The sequence below is a fragment of the Leptonychotes weddellii genome, chromosome 12 (genome assembly GCF_054177405.1).
Source record: "Leptonychotes weddellii isolate Sample4059 chromosome 12, ASM5417740v2, whole genome shotgun sequence".
In the NCBI taxonomy this organism is placed as follows: domain Eukaryota; kingdom Metazoa; phylum Chordata; class Mammalia; order Carnivora; family Phocidae; genus Leptonychotes; species Leptonychotes weddellii.
This window is the reverse complement of record NC_138380.1, coordinates 38,096,200-38,113,847: the sequence shown is the minus strand read 5'-3', so window position 1 is coordinate 38,113,847 and position 17,648 is coordinate 38,096,200. Positions and strand designations below refer to the sequence as shown.

The 17,648-nt window shown below is 36.5% G+C and overlaps 1 protein-coding gene across 1 annotated transcript in view; it reads right to left on the bottom strand.

The window, feature by feature from the left end:
* Positions 1-1,575: 1,575 nt before the first annotated feature.
* Positions 1,576-17,648, bottom strand: part of TBX20 (T-box transcription factor 20) — a 57,098-nt gene continuing 41,025 nt past the window's right edge. Inside the window, exons 7-8 of the mRNA XM_006734092.3 lie at positions 8,049-8,161; positions 1,576-6,599 (exon numbers count right to left, since the gene is read on the bottom strand). Of these exons, the coding sequence (XP_006734155.1) occupies positions 6,259-6,599; positions 8,049-8,161 (454 nt within the window). The 3' untranslated portion in view covers positions 1,576-6,258. The remainder of the gene's footprint in view (positions 6,600-8,048; positions 8,162-17,648) is intronic.

Below are 17,648 nucleotides of genomic sequence, written 5' to 3'. Positions count from 1 at the left end.
GAGGGCCTAGACACAAATATACCCCAATGAGCACATCTGGCACCCAGATTTTGGTTTCTAATATAGTTCCTCAACTAAAAGGAATCTGGATTCCTTGGAGAAACGGCTGGTTCCAGAAAGGGTACAAGATGAGCCTTCAACAATGTATTATGCCAGAAACTGAAGTGCAAAAAAAAAAAGTCAATTAGGGCATGTCAAAAGGACACAGGAGCCAACTTGAGGGGCTCTTGATGACCATACTGGGGTGATTTGAGCATTAAGATAACTAAGAATGGTAGTAAGTTATAAAACATTGAAAAATAGGAATTCTTTTGCCATGAAAGAGACATAAAGGCCAAGGAACTGTACCAGTTTAAAGGACTGAAGAAGCATGATAACTACATGCAAGATGTGCTCCTGCACTGGATCCATACTGAAGGAAGAAATATGCCACAAAGGACATCATTGGGTCATTTGACAAAATTGGAATACAGATGGTAGATCACAGCATTTTACCACTGTTAAATGTCCCCAAATTGCTAACTCTCCTGTGGGTATTTAATGGAATCGTCTTGGTTTTAGGAAGTGCACTTTGAATTACTTAGGGATAGTGAGGCATGATATATGAAGCTTACTCTCAAATGGAGGAAAACAATTTGTATATTATTACGTGTGTGTAGGGGGTAGTACATGCACTACCTCAGTGTGAATGCAAATGATAAATCAAATGGGGCAAAAAGTTCACAATGGGTGAATCTGGGTAAAGAGTATACAGTGTTCTTTATACTATCCTTGCAACTTTTCTGTCAGCTTGGAATTATTCCAAATAAAAGATTTTTAAAAGGTTGGTGTTTGGCATGCACAAAAAATTAAGGATAATAGAGCAGACTTCTGAAAGCAGAAGGTATGATAACGTCAACTATTCTGAAGGACTGTCATGTGGAAGGATTAAGACTGAAATTGGCTAATCTTATTTTGTATCAGCCTACTTTGTGTAATACCATTACAGCCCATCGAAGAGTTCATGGCTGAAATGAGCGGTAAGCTTTATGGAGTCTTCAGTATCTTTCCATACAGAGAGGTGCAAAATCCCATGATTCTAAGAATTCATCAGGTGGAGTAAATGAGTGAAGGGGATTAGGTGTAGGAAAACGGGAACCAGTTGGGGACTTGAGAGCAATGTCTTCTCTATAGGCTTCCAAATACAATTAAAAACAAAAACCAGGGGCACCTGGGTGATTCAGTCATTAAAGCGTCTGTCTTCAGCTCAGGTCATGATCCCAGGGTCCTGGGATCGAGCCCTACATCGGGCTCCCTGCTCAGCGGGAAGCCTGCTTCTCCCTCTCCCACTCCCCTCTGCTTGTGTTCCCTCTCTCGCTGTGTCTCTCTCTGTCAAATAAATAAATAAAATCTTTAAAAAAAAAAAAGACCAAAACCAAACTCTGTATAGTAATCCCATTGGCTATGTCTGGTCTGGGAGTGGCCAGCTATGACCCCTAATCTTACCTCATCCATTTTTTTTTCCAAGTGAGCAAACAGGTACCAAAAGTCATGAAGCAAGTGTGTAAGATAATGAAAGGTGTAAATGTGTGCATATATATCAAAACACGCCATTTTTAATGAAAGAAATTAATATCACACATTTGTACTTCTGTACAATTTTGGGTAATATATAATTTTAAGCTGTTTACAAATAACATGTAATGCTTCAAATATTACATAATGTTGATAATACATTTCTAGCAGAAATAAATATATTGCACTTAAAAAGAACTTCATTAGATGTTACTTCATAGTATTAGGCTTATAACTTCTTTTTCATAAAACATTTCCCATGCCCTTCCCCCCACCCCCAACACACACACTTCATTACAGTGACTGTTCTCACGCAATTCATTAAGCAAATGAACACAGCAAACAATAGAACTGTGATAGAGTCTACTAAAGAGGCTATATCCAAAATCATCCTTTAGGAAATAAAAGACATTCTTTTAGGTTTCTGAAAATAAGGAAAAAACTGAATACATATTTTAATGTATCAGAAGTAAAATACAACAAATTGTATTTTTTGTCCAGATGTATTATTTTACCAATGTTTTTATTTTCTTATTATCAGGGGAGAGGATTAGAATTGAGGGAGGGACAGAGAAAGAAGGGCCAGAAAATACTTATGGATTATTTGCCTATCAAATATTTATAAATGAACCTTTGCATATTTAAGCATGCTGAAGAAAGATAAATATTAGAATATTTTATAATTGGCATGGAATATTAGTGAAGAAATTATTTTACGGTTTTCTAAAGGTTTAAGAATTTTTAACCTTCCTTTTGCTTGTTTACATAAAATGCTTGCATTCTAAAATAATATAAAAACATGTAAAATCCATTCCTCCATCCAAGCTGTCTAAAGGAGCCAGCTGAAAATCTTTTCTGTCCAGTGCTTTCTTTGGGTATAATATTGTTTTGTTGTAATAATTATCAATTCCATACATGTTTAATAATGTAAATAGTTTCCTTACTCAATGGAAGACTGAGTTAAAATATTGTTTTTCTTGTAATATGTGACCCTGCATATTACATAACTGAGCTTTTTGAACTTTAGTTACTGAGTCATGGCTAAGCTAGGCTGCATATTTAATGGGGTGATAAAGTCATTCTATCCATTTTATTTGAAGCTCATTTTTCTCAATATAATTCAGCTTAAATATTAGCAAGACAGCCTGAAAAGCCATGAAATTTAGAAATGGGTTAAATATCCTAACATCTCTCTGAAAAATTCATAGGCAGTATGGGAATGGGGAATCCTTTTCTTCTAAAAATACTTTTAAGGAGGGCATGTATTGCAAGGAGCACTGGGTGTTATACACAAACAATAAATCATGGAACACTACATCAAAAACTAATGAAGTACTGTATGGTGACTAACATAACATAATAAAAAAAAATAAAATAAAAGTAAAAATACTTTTTTCTTGGGCTTTTGGAGGGCGTCCTTTTTCTTTTTTTTGCGTGGGAGGCTGGGGATGTTGTGGCTGGAGAAGTGTTATAACAGAGATGTGGATGAGAGTGAGGGAGGGAAGATCTTGGAATACCCCAGAAGTTAATGTAACTCCTATAGTAGAGCTCTACACAGGGTTTTTCTTAGTATCTTTCTAATACCTCCCATTCTGTGCCCATCTACTAGGAAGAACAACAAACCTTTGTTACAAACTCAAAAGGACCAGCAGTGCAACCTAAATTCATTAATATAGAACTTGTAACCTAATAATTTGTGATATATTAGACACAAGATGGATATACTTTACCTATATAATATTGCTAAGAGTGGACAGAGGAGGGGCAAGACTTGAAAAAGAAGTAAAAGAAATAACTGAACATTATTGATAAATGTTTTAAAAACAAATCAGGTCTGCAGAACCTACTAAGATATGAATTAATCCCTTCAGGTTAGATAAAGCAGTTCTGAAAGGGCCTCTTTTTAGCAGCACTGCACATTAGCCATGTATTTTGATACTGTAATATACCTTGGGGGGGGGAACCCGGAATTTATTCCAAATATACTGTAACTCATGCTCTTAATTATTCAATTGGCTTTTCCACTAACTATCTAGTTCTAATAATTACTTTTGGTAGGAAAGACTTTAGACTTTAAAATCTTAAATGCCCAAAGAGTTAAAGAATCAACAACCAGAATAGCTCAGAAAGACCCAGGCTGGAGTAAATTTCTACCCTTGGTTCTCATGGCTAGGGTGACTTTGATCAAGTTAAGCTCCATGTACCCTGTGCTTTTTATTTCTGGTTAAAATAATGCCAAATATTTCAAGAATATATCCAATTTAGAATTTCAGGTGTTATTTCTGAAGAGCATGCTTTGGTATCTTAGTCTTTGCTTTTCTCTAAGCACTCTACTTATTTTTAGCCTTATTCTGCTTAATTACAAAATCAAGTTATGAAGTCAGGAAATACTGGTGTAAAACCATATTTAACAAAAACATAAAACACCTACTTTAAGACACATCAACTGGGAAAAATGTCTAAATAGTATTAAAATGATCCTTTCATTCTCATTGAAAAGAAAATTCAGAAACAGATTCACTTTAGTAGACCAGTAATTTACCAGAGTATCAAGTAGCATCATGTTAAATAGCATTTAGTTTTGTTATTCCTGCCCTAAGCAGCAGTACTGTGTATTAAAAGGAGTACTGGCAACAGGCCAACTATTAAGTATCAAATCCCTATCCTAAGCTCTATGGATACTAAAACATTAGTCATAGCTGCTTTTTTAAGAAACGCATTATTTATGCTGTGTTTGAAAACAAACTACCTGTGGATACTGTAGCATAACATGCAAGAAGTTAGAAATTAGCCTGCGGTGTCTGCCGTAGGACTCTGAGATGCTCGGTTGGCACAGCCCACGCTTCTCCATAAGTAAACTATGGGGCCACAGTGGAGAAAAACCATTGCAAAGTCCAGCAACAATGGCATCACATAGACAGGCCCTGCCATTATGCCTCGTCTCCTAGACTAGAAATGCCCCGGAGAAGCATTTGGTATGGGAAAGCCTAATAGAACAACCAAATAAAATTCCATGCGGTCTGATGTGATCAGTATATTGCATTTACTCCCATCTCTACTCTCAGCAGTGATATGTCCCATCTCTTTTAACAGATTCAGTACTTTTACAATCAGAACAAAGTAGATACAAAATCTAAATTAGGTTAAAATAGAGTTTTGGGGAACACTGTAAAGAAGACAGGTTACATCTCATAGCAATCTAAAGTTGAAGGACTGTAAACTTTACTAAATTTCCGTTGTTAGGGAAACGAACTGTTGCAAAATGCCAAATATACTACCCTGACTGTAAATGCTTAGATATATGTTGCCCCCCAAATATAATGACTATATATAGCTAAAATATAATTAATTACTAAACACTAAAGGAAGGCTTAAGAAGACAGTAAGAATGCAAAATAAAGAGGATAAATGTTTTACATTGATTTACAAGCACTGCCAGTGTTTTAGTCAGGGGGTCATTGAGTTGACATACAATTTCATATAATGGACTAGGAAAATGGTAAAGGAGTCACTGAATGGAACAGTAAGAAAGAAGGACAAACCAGATATATGGACACACAACTTGTAAGCATAGGTTAAATGGTGGCTATATGGGCATTCAGAATGATCATTCACAAATCCTTGTCAATCAGTGGTTAACAGCTAATCTAATAACAAAGCAGATTTACCAAAAATGAGAATTTGGCCCAGTCCATTTTACCATCCAAAAGATCTCCCAAAGCTGAAGTAAAAATGAAGGGGCCTTTGGTACCCATGGCAGAGAAATTCCCTTCAGAACAGGGCAACCGTTCTGTTATTGCAGACTGAGAGGAAGTCTCATGTGTCATCGCATAGAGGCTTTAGAAGTGTTCCTCCATGAGGAAGTCAGTAGTGCACTTAGAATGCAGCCCAGAAAAATAAAACCTCAGTTTTACAATGTAACACATAGAGCCTCTTGCTTCAAAATTGTGTATAGAAGGTTTTTCCTACATAAATGGCAAGTAACTGCAAGAAAGAGAATTAGGAAGAAAGAAGCCAAGACTGGGAAAAAGAGCTTGTCAGGTACTGGCCCTTCACTATGACAAAAAGAGCTTCGTGAAGTCATTACCGCCTATTCATCCACAAAACAGGATGCTTCAGCACTATCTCAGCCCCTTCCCAAGCAAACTAATACAAAGGAAAACTAAACATGCTTAAGCTACAACACTACAAATATTTCTCTATTGGCTCTCTCTACAGGGAGAAATGGACTTAAGTTAGTCATTATGCATTATGGTTGGTATGTTATATATATTGCCTCTTTGAAGATTCTTTTGACCTGTGGAAAGCAGAAAGAACACCTCTACACATTGATTTTATACATTACTGCATTGACACAGCATTTTTAACTGCTAGGTATAATGCACCTTAAAATTCATCTGCCTTGTGTTATGAAATTTCCTGGGTAAGTTAGTATACCATTGGTTGCAGGATTTAGGCTGGCTAAGTCTATACTGATTCTCTCTCGAACCCAAGAGCTGTTCCCAAACTACACATGGCTCCTGGTCTGTGGTGCACTCCCTCAGCAGTAGGTTTTACTGTGAGTCCAGCTCTCCTCTTTAATAGGTCCCATGTCTCCTGGAGAGCTCCTGCTCTAACACCCCACATCCCACCCACCCAACCCTGTCCCATATTTCCATACCCATTTGCACATTCTGGATCTGGATTCTCCAAGGTTTAGAAGAGTCATACAAACGGTGTCATCACCGCAGAGGAATGGCGCAGTCCTTGGATAGCAGCATAGGGCCCCTGCTGAAAGTAGTGATGGTACCGGGGCATGTGGAATGAGGGGAATGTCGGGCCACTCCCCTGCATCGAGCTGGCAATAGCTGATGGTGTCAGAGGCATCCCGAGTCGGCTGTATGGTGGCAATGAACCTTGTATAGGATGAGGAATGGGTGTTGCTATGGATGCTGTGCTGGTGCCAAGTGCAGTCAGGGACTGGGGGTGCTGAAATCCAGGAAAACTGGATGAAGATGATACCCAGGAGCTGAGAGACAAATTATCAGACGTTGTAAAGGCTGACCCTGAAAGGAAAAACAACTCATTAGACTAGAAACTCTTTCAGTGTGCGAATCAAGAATTACATTATCTGTAAGGATTGACTTATTTTTTAAAAAATAAAATAGATCTGCAATTTAAAAAGGCAAGCATGTCAACCATGAGTCACAGCTACCTTTCCAGGTAAGATATCATCTCTACCATATATGGAAGAGAGACTTTACCAAACAGAAAAAGACTTAACTCATTAGATGGCCTACATACTCCCAGAGAATGGCCAAAACACTAGAACTCTGCCTGGAAGTAATAACTGGATTCCCTTTAAAAGAGCTCCAGATAGCTGGTATCTGTCCTGACCTCTACAACATCCTTATAAGGAAGGCTGGACATATGAGCCTCAACAAAGTTACTGGGTTTCTAAAGGCTTTGTGAAAACCCACAAGCATGTTTTTCTTTTTCTAGATTCCATAATTCCTTATTAAATAGTTGACAAGTTACAAGCGTAAGTTTTTCTTATATCACAGCATCCGCAAGTTTAAACAAAAGGTGACACTGAATTTTCCAACTGTATAATTAATTACTAGTAGTCCATTTGGATTTAGTTCGAAGAGATGTCCTATATTTTGACAGATTATGCTATTCCATATAAAAGACATAAAATTACGACAGAGGGCTCTTTCCCCACACAAACATCCCTGTGCCCAGGTTTAGGCACCCTCTGGACTCCCAAGTGCAAAGTGCTCCTCTGTGAGTCTTTGGGACAGAGGAATTTTTCAGTATCCCCCTACTGTCACCGCTGGGGCCACTGCCTGTACATAATGCCCTTCACTAAGAAAATCTTCTTTTAAAAAGTGTTTTCCAGGGCGCCTGAAGGGTTAAATAGGTTAAGCATCTGCCTTCGGTTCAGGTCATGATCACAGAGTCCTGGTTTGAGCCCCATGTTGGGCTCCCTGCTCAGTGGGGAGTTTGCTTCTCCCTCTCCCTCTGTCCCTCCCCACCCCACCCCCGCTCATGTGTGTGAACATGCTCTCAAAATCTTTTAAAAAGTAAAGTCATTTTAGTCATCGATCCTAATAAGATATTTCTAGAATATCTTATAAGAGGAACAGATATAGTCTCTGATTTTCAGATTATAAAATTAGGGTTCAGAAAGACTAAAGGACTGCCCCCAGAGTCCAATAGGTCTTTGGTGGTAGATCACGGACAAGTAACTCCTGAGCCCTGACTCAGAGGCTTGATGTCCTTTCACTAGAAAACCACAGGAAACCATCAGGCAGAACAATCACTTAAGACTCAGAAGCAAAATAATGAACTGTATGAAAATCAGCCTCAGGGGCTATCCTTTCCTCAAGAGACTCCTGAAAGACTCTGGGGGCAGACTGCACCCTGAGGACTACAAGTTTCATCACCTACCTTTCTTTCTCGTTCTGGGTGCTCTTGCTCCCAGCAGTTACATAGCCCGGAAGCTGTCTTACCTCGATTCTGTGTTGTCTGAACCTCATCCCCCAGCACATCCTCTTCTCCTCCATAGGTACGGATGGGTGAGCGGGCATAGGAATGCTTCTGGATCAGGCTCTCCACACTTTCCCTAGGTTAGAGAAGCACACATCCTGAATAAACTAAAAAGTACTCGGAGATGGAGATGGGTCTGAAAGATAATTTATTACTCAGTAAAACCATTTTCTCAGCCAAAGACCCCCACTTCAGGGAAAGATGACATTCAAAACATGTACATTTATGCCGCTATAGACCCCTCAGAAACATGACCTCAGGCATGCAAATACAAGCAAACATAACTGGATAGGATAGGGACGATCCCCAGAAATCCTACAACATGGACGGCAAAGAGGTGAACAGGAGCTGGGAAACCAGACTATAGGAATGTAGAATTTAATGATTTGAAAAATGAGTGAGTGAAAATCCTGAGGAGCTGCAATGACTCTTCTGACTTCATCAGCTAATGAATATAAAACAAATACTTGACTGATACGAACTGCACTTACTCAACATCTGATGAAATGCTGGCCAGAAGTTCAGAATATCATTAGTCATAAAAAGACTCAACGTTTACTAGTAAACCTAGTAAGTGCACAGAGTATATGACAATATGGGTAGTTTGGATAATGTACACTTTGAGATTCCTGTTGCATTAAGACTGAAAATTATAGAAAACCTGTGAAGGTCACATAAAATGGCCATTAGGAAATTGAGGCCCCCAAATAAATTGGTTCCTTGACTTTGAAGGTAGTCTTCCTGTTGAAACATACTCTGACAACTAAAGAATGCAGTTAACTTTAAAAACAAGAATTACTGGGGTGCCTGGGTGGCTTAGTCATTGAGTGTCTGCCTTTGGCTCAGGTCATGATCCCAGGGTACTGGGATGGAGACCCGCATCAGGCTCTCTGCTCTGCGGGAAGCCTGCTTCTCCCTCTCCCACTCCCCCTGCTTGTGTTCTCTCTCTCTCGCTGTCTCTCTCTCTCTGTCAAAAAATAAATAAAATCTTAAAAAAAAAAATTATTTTGGTATTGGCCCATTTGACCAGCTGCTGTTTAAAAAACTAAAAAAAGCCAGCAAGAGTTTAGCCAAAGAATTCTTTGCCAAAAATGCAAGTTGATAGCAGGTTGGTTTTACACAGTATACATCTCTAGAATAGCTGTGGCCTAACAATTAATACTGAATTAACCACCAAAGGATAAAAAAAGAATTAATCTAAAAAACTGTGTGTTGAATGAAGAACAAATCAAACACCAAATTTCACATTGAAGGGACAAGGAAAGCAAAATGTCACAATAGCTTTTCAAAATGTAACACTTGTCAACATTTCACATAGATATACAGACTTTACTGTTGAAAAAAATACTAACTTATAGTGAATCTGGCCTTCTAGAAAACTTGTATACTCACAGAAATGAAAGCATTTTGTCATAATTATGTAGCTTGCAAGTGAGGACTTAAGAGTAAACTTAAAAGAAAAATTAGTTATAGAAACAATTCAAGTTACATCTCCATTCCAAGGGAGTTTTAAAATAAGCATAGAGTACCAACTTCCTGTGGCCAAAATGATCAGGATCCATATCCAATAGATTAACATACAGCTAGTTTAAAAAGTGAAACCATTCCATACTCACTGATATGGAAAGAACTCTAAGATATAGTAAGTGAAAAAAGTACAGAAGATATATATAGGTATAAAGTGCTACCATTTGTGGATTTAAAACAAGGAATATATATGTTTGTATATGCATAATATTTCTGGAATGTTCCAGTTTCATTACAGGAAACTGCCTAGAATAGGTCATCTCTGTACGGTGGAACCAGGATTTAAGGGACTGGAGCAATGATTCCCAACTTTGTCTTGACTCTCAAATTTGTCCCAAATCCACTTGAGTCGCCTGGGGCTCTTAACGAAGAAAAACTAAATTGAGGTATAATTAATATACAACAAATGGTACATATTTAAAGTGTACAATTTGACAAGTTGGGGCTTATGTGACCAGTGACACCACCACAAGTGAGATAAGAAACATACCTACCACTGACAAAGGCTTCCTCATGCTTCCTGGTCCCCACCCCAACAAGTCTGACCAAGGAAGTCACTAATATGATTTCTGTTCCTACAGATCAGTTTGCATTTTCTAAAATTATACAAAAATGAAATCATATCTTATGTTTTCTTTCTCTCATGTTTTCTTTTTTAATCTGGCTTCTTTCCACTCAGCATAATTACTTTGAGATCCATCATGTTGGAGCATATATCAAATAGTTAAGTCTTACTCTGAGTAGCATTGTTGTCCAAATTATAGTATGTACTATAGGTACTATAGTTTACCTATTCACCTGTTGACCAACATTTGCCTTGTTTCTAATTTCTGTTACACCGGAAGCTGCTACCCATATTCAGGTATACTTTTTTTTTAAATGGACATATGCTTTCACATCTCTTGTTTTCTTTGCAGAAAGGTTTTAGTTACAAATTCAAAACTATCATCAGATTGTCTGTTTCTTCTTGAATGGATTTTGGTAGTTTGTGTCTGTCTTCAAGGAATTTGTCCATTTCATCTAAATTGTTGAAATTATAAGCTAAGCATTCATAATACTGCTTTATTATGCTTCCTTTCAGTATCTGTAGAATATGTAGTGATATTACTCCTCTTATTCCTGGCTATGGTAATTTGTGTCTTCTCCCCTTTTTTCCCAATCAGTTTGGGTAGGGGATTGTCAATCTTATTAATCTTCTTTGCTTTTGGTCCCACTTTTCTCTATTATTTTCCTGTTTTCTATTCCACCTATTTCCATTCTGATGTTTATTATTTCCTTTCTTCCACTTACTTTGGGTTCAGTTTGTTCTTGAGATGAAGCTGAAGTCATTGATTTGAGATCTTTGTTCACTTCTAAAGTAGGAATGTAGGGGTGCCTGGGTGGCTCAGTCAGTTAAGCGTCCGACTCTTGATTTCAGATCAGGTCATGATCTCAGTGTTGTGGGATCAAGTCCTGCATTGGGCTCCACACTCGGTGGGGAGTCTGCTTAAGATTCTCCCTCTCCCTCTGCCCCTCCCCCTGCTCACTCTCTCTCTCAAATAAATAAATATTTAAAAAAATAAAAATAAAGTGGGAATGTAGCCTATAAATTTCCTCTACGTTTTAGCAGCATCCTATAAGTTTTAAGTTTTTATGGGCTGTATTTTCAATTTCATTCAGTTCAAGATATTTTCTAATTTCCTTTTTGATATCTCCCATGACCCTTGGGTTATTCAGACATGTTATTTATTTTCCAAATGTTTGGGAATTTTCCAGTTATCTTCCTGTTACTACTGCTTTCCAACATAATTCCATTGTGGTCAGAGAACATACTTTGTATGACTTGAATGCCTTTAAATTTATTGGGACCTGTTTTTTGGCACAGGGTATGGTCTATCTTAGCAAATGTTCTGTGTGCACTTGAGAAGAAAGTATATTCTGCTGATGTAGGACAGAGCATTTTATAAATGTCAATTGGGTGAAGTTGGTTAACAGAGTTGCTTAAATTTTCTATATCTTTACTCATTTTCTGTCTACTTGTTCTATCAGTTTTTAAGAGAGGAATAGTGAAATCTCCAACTATAATTGTTTATTTTTCTATTTCTCCTTATAGTTCTGTCAGTTTTGCTTCATGTACTGTACTTTGAAGGTCTATTAGGCACATAAATATGTAGGACTGTATGTTCTCCTGATGAATTAAACCCTTTACAGGCATACCTCAGAGACATTGTGGATTCAGTTCCAGGCCACCAAAGTAACATGAATATTGCAATAAAGCAAGTCAAATGAATTTTTTGGTTTCCTGGTGCATATGAAAGTTATGTTTACACTACACTGTAGTCTATTAAGCGTACAATAGTATTATGTCTAAATAAAACAATGTATATACCTTAATTAAAAAATACTTCATTGTTAAAAAATGCTAACCCCATCTGAGCTTTCAGCAAGTGGTAATCTTTTTGCTGGTAGGAGGGTCTTGCCTCATTGATGGCTGCTGACTAATCAGGGTGGTGGTGCTGAAGGCTGGGATGACTGACAATTTCTTAAAATAAGACAACAATGAAGTTTGCCACATAGATTGACTCTTCCTTTCACAAATGATTTCTCTGGGGCGTGTGATGCTATTTGATAGCATTTTACCCACAGTAGAACTTATTTCAAAACTGGAATCAATACTCTCAAACCATGACTGCTGCTTTATCAAGTAAGTTGATGGAATATTCTAAATCCTTTGTTGTCATTTCAACAATCTTCACAGCATCTTCAACAGGAGTAGATTCCACCTCAAGAAACCACTTTTCTTTGATCATCCATAAGTAGCACCTCCTCATCCATTAAAGTTTTATCATGAGCTCACAGCAATTCAATCACATCTTCAGGCTCCACTTCTAATACTAGTTCTCTTGCAATTTCTGCCACATTTGCAGTTACGTCCTCCACTGAAGTCTTGAATCTTCAATTTGTAAAAAATGCAGTAACTACAAATCACAATAAAGTGATGTGCAATATAATGCAGTATGCCTGCATCAGTATGAAATGATCTACTTTATCCATGGTAAGTTCTTTGCTCTGAAATCTGTGATATTAATACAGCTATTCCAGTTTTTCTTTTGACTAGTGTAAATATGGTATATTTTCCCCATTGCTTTACTTTGAACCTGCTGCCTTTAGATATAAAGTGCATTTCTCATAAGGCAGCACATATTCGGATTGTGCTTTTTAATCCAAACTGACAATCTCTCCCCTTTAACTGGGGTATTTAGTGCATATATATTTAATGTGATTATTAATATGGCCAGGTTGAAGTCTATCATTCCTATATTTGCTTCTTACCTTCTCATCTGCTATTTGCCTTTTTCTTTTTTTTGCCTTCTTTTAGGTTGTTTTATTATTTCATTTCATCTCCTTTGTTGGTTTATTGGCTATAACTTACTCTTGTTATTTTAGTGGTTGATTTAGTATTATAGTAAATATTTTTAACTTACTACAATTTACTAGGCAAATGATAAGATATTACTTCAAGTATACTTAAGACTTATAATAATATATTTCCATTTCTCCCTTCCATCCTTTGTGCTATTCTTGTCAAACATTTTACTTTTACATAAATCTGACATTACATTGTTGCTGTTTTGTTTAAACGATTATTTTTTAAAAGATGGAAATAATATGAAAAAATCTGATCTACTTATCCTCATAGTTACCATTCCCACTGCTCTTCATTGCTTCGTGTAGATCCAGATTGACATCGAATCTTCTTTCTACCCGAAGAACTTCCTTTAACATATTTGTAGTATAGTTTGTTGATGGTGAATTCTTTCAGCTTTCATATATCTGAAAAATGTCTTCATTTTACTTTTATTTTCTTAAAGATATTTTTGCTGAGTATAGGATTCCCAGTTGACAGACATGTTTTCTTTCTGTACTTCAAAAATGGTGCTCCACTGTCTCATTTATTTTTTTTTTTTTCTATTTACTTTGTTTCTGAGAAGAAATCTGCTGGCATCCTTATTTTTGTTCCTTTTATGTGATGTCTTTACTTCCCTGGTTGCTTTCAATATTTTCGCTTCATCATACTTTTGAGCAATGTGATTATGATGTGCCCTGATGTTATTTCTCCAAGTTTCTTGAGCCTCTTTGGATTGTGTGTTTTCAGTTGTCATTAAATTAGGAAAAATTTTGGATATTACTACTTAGATATAATTCTTCTCCCACCCTACCCACCCCCCCCCAACTTCCCATCTACCTTTCAGGGACTCCAATTACACATATATTAGACTGCTTAAAGTTTTCTCATAACTCACCAATATGCTTCATTTTTAAAAATTTCTCTTTGTTCTCTGCATTTCACTTTGGATAGTTTCTATTGTGTGTCTCGAGTTTACCAGTCTTTTCATCTGCAATGTGTACTCTGCCATTAACCCCATCCAGTGTTATCTTTCATTTTATACATTATAGTTTTTATCTTTAGAATTTTGATTTGAATCTTTTGGACAGCTTCCATCTCTCTGTTTAATTTTTTGAATATATAACATAGATATAATAATTGTTTTTAATGTCCTTGTCCTGTAATTATAATATTTGTGTCAATTTCATTTTCAGTTGATAAATTTATCACATTATTGGTCATATTTTCCTACCTCTTTGTACTTCTGTTAATTTTTGATTAGATACCAGACTGTGAATTTTATCTTGTTGGGTGCTGGATGTGTTTGTATTCCTATAAATATTCTTGAGCTTTGTTCTGGGATATAATTAAGTTACTTGGAAATAATTTGATCCTTTTGGGTCTTGCTTTCAAGATATCTGAGGGAAGACTGGAACACTCTTTAGTCTAGGATTAAGTTTTCCTCACCACTGAAGCAAAAACCTTCTGAGAATTCTATCAAATGCCCTGCAAAGCACAAGGTTTTCCAGTCCATCTGTTAGATGTCAGAACACGCGCTATTCCCACTTCTGTATAAATACTAGAGACTGTTTCCTCTAATCTTTTCAGGTGTGTTCTCCCCCCAGCCTCTGGTAGTTTCCTTGGATGCACGATTTATTCAGATCTCTGCTGAACAGTTAAGAGGGATCCCCTAAAGATCTTTGGAGTTCTCCTATCCTACAGTCTGTCCTGTGGATTCTGTTTTGGTCTCAGCAGACTCTTAGCTCTGACTGTTAAACTCAGGAAATTTGCCAAGCTCTGCCTGTATTCTCTGCTCTTGTGCCATGGCCTGGATACACTCTCAGACTATATGCTGATGCCATCAAAGGGCTCACCTCATTTGATTCCCATCCCGTGGGGATTACTGTCTTTTGTTGCCTAATGTCCAATATAATAAAAAAAAATTGTTTTGTATATTTCGTGTGTTTCTTAATTATTTAAGGCAATAGAGTATACTTGGTCCTTGCTACTTTACCTTTACCTGAAGCAAAGTCCCTCCTGGAGATCTTCTAAGGATTCAAAAACCCAGGCCACACCAACAGAACAAGTAAACCACAACCTCTGGGGGTGAGACACAGGCTTCAGTAATTGTTAAAGCTCCCCAAGTGACTCCAATAGGAATGCAAATTTAAGAACAGAGGAGAGGTATGTGATGGATGTTTTTCACCATATACTCCCCTGTACCCTTTGAATTTTGAACATATGTATTGTTCATTCACAATTAATTGGAAGCTATAAAAATGTCATGAAAGTAATACCCTACCAATTAACAAAAAGAAAAGAACAGCTGAACTAACACCAATACTTATTCCTTATAATGACTGATAAAAATTGTCATTATCATGCCAATTTTTTATATAGTAAATGCACTGAAGGTAGAGTGGTATATTGGAAATATCATGGGCTTTAAAGTTATTTATCGAATGGATGAATGTACAGATGACTAGGTGGACCATCTAGAACCATTTTCACATTCTAGTTCTGTTACTTCCTTAATCTCTCTTCATCTATACATTGAGGAGCATAATAACAGCCTCACAGGGCCATTAATTCATCCAAAAATATTTACTGAGTACTTATTATGAACAAGGCACTATTCTAGGAATTGTGGATCTAGCAATAAACAAAACATAAAAATCCCTGTCTAACAGGGGAGTAGGCTAGAGGGAAAAGAGAGAGAGAGAGACATTAAGAAAAATATGAAGCATATTAGATGACGATAACAGTGCTATGGAAAAATAAAAATAAAGCAGGGACTAGTGATAAGAACTGTAACTGTGAGGATTAACTATGATAAGGCATTTGAACTGGCCAAAACAGAGTCTGGCATGTAGGAGGTACTTAGTAACCTATAAAAGTATATCTAAAGCAGGTAAAAATATTTTATTCTCTTAGATTATATTTGTCTCCAATTTATTCTACCCATCTGAATAATCCTAATACAGAATAATGAGATCTAAACAGGAAGTTTTTTCTCGGTGATAGAATACTAAAGTCAGCAGAGAATTTGACTACAGTGTTATTTGCAGTTCTCCTATAAAATTATACCTATCATAAAACATAAAATGTTAAGCTTAAGCAAATCCATATCACTTGTTTAAAAGTGTAACTTATTTTTAAAAATCTCTTGAACAGACTTGTTGAATCCTTTGATTTAGACTTGTTGAAATGAAAATACTTTATTATATACTAAGAGGCACAGTAAATATATTAAACACAAAACTTAATGGAAAGGATAATTTGGCATGATATGGATGCTAATTAATCAATTTGCCAACTGCCCCATACTTTAACCTTTATATGCCCACACTCTGGTGATGTTGGACCCCCCACAGCCTTAACAGCAGATGTCACTTCCTCAAGGACTTAATTCACTACAATATTAGAGAGTGACTGTCTTTGTGGGTAACTCAGGTCATTAAGAAAAAAGTCAAGCAAGCTTGGCAACCCTTACTAATATGAAAACTGTAACATACCAAGCTGATGTCCTTTTTAGTCTGAGTATGTGTCATACTGTTAATATTTAAAATGAACTTAGATGGTTATTTTCACATGAGAAAGGAACTTGCTTCAAATACCCTAGGAAAACATTTTCTCTTTGTATAGTTATAAAAGAAGGGCTATCAATGAGCCCATTTTGGATGATCTATTTCTGAGGTATACTCCTCTTCCGATACTATGCACATAAACTGCTCAATCCAATCATTTAAATTCAAAACCAAAATGTAGTATTTGCTTCTCTAAAAGTACCCTTATATAAAATCACTTAAACATCTTTCACATACACACCCAGATAAATCATTTCCCAAATAACAGAATGAATCACTGCCTTCTGAAATATCTTGCTTTTCTATAAGAATTACATTATATTCATTTTGTCCTTGGTAGATCACTGGTATCATTACTTATTCTCATCTCTAAGAGGGAGCAAAAAAGGATTTTATCAAAGTGATTTACTTGTGTCAGGCCTGAAAGTGAACTGAAAGCAATGGCAGTTCTTATATAAAGGATGGCATAATTGAATTATTGCCTTTTAAGTGATTGAAAACAGTGGTGCAATATCAGGGCCATCTCTTTGAAGATGTTGCAAAGAGTAGACAGCCCACATTGTTTACTTTGTGTCTAATCCCTGTTTCTAGCAGAATGAAAAGTGCAAAGAATTTGTTTCGCCTAGAAGCCCTATTGCAAGGACTTCTAAAATACTGTACCCTGAAAAATAAGGGATGACTCACCTAATGGGTTAAGTAATTTAGGTATCACAAGCTATGACAGTGTCTTGCAATGCTCAATTCTCTAATATCCCAAAGCAAGAGACTATAGCTTTAGTAGGCTTCCTTTGGATTTAACAGATAAATAAAATGGGTACCATTACTGAAGTACCATTATCAGCCTTTCTAAATATCTAATACTAAATTATTTACTAAAGTACCATTATCGGCCTTTCTAAATATCTAAATACTAAATTATTTTGCTAGGCAAAAAAAACTACGTTAGGACATTATTACCTTAGGTATTTTTAAAAGATCTCTTTGACTACTATGTAACCATCAATTTCAAGAATAATATACATGTGAGAGATACTATCATAGCCAGAAGGTGGGCAAGATAAAGAGTAGCTACAATGATTCTG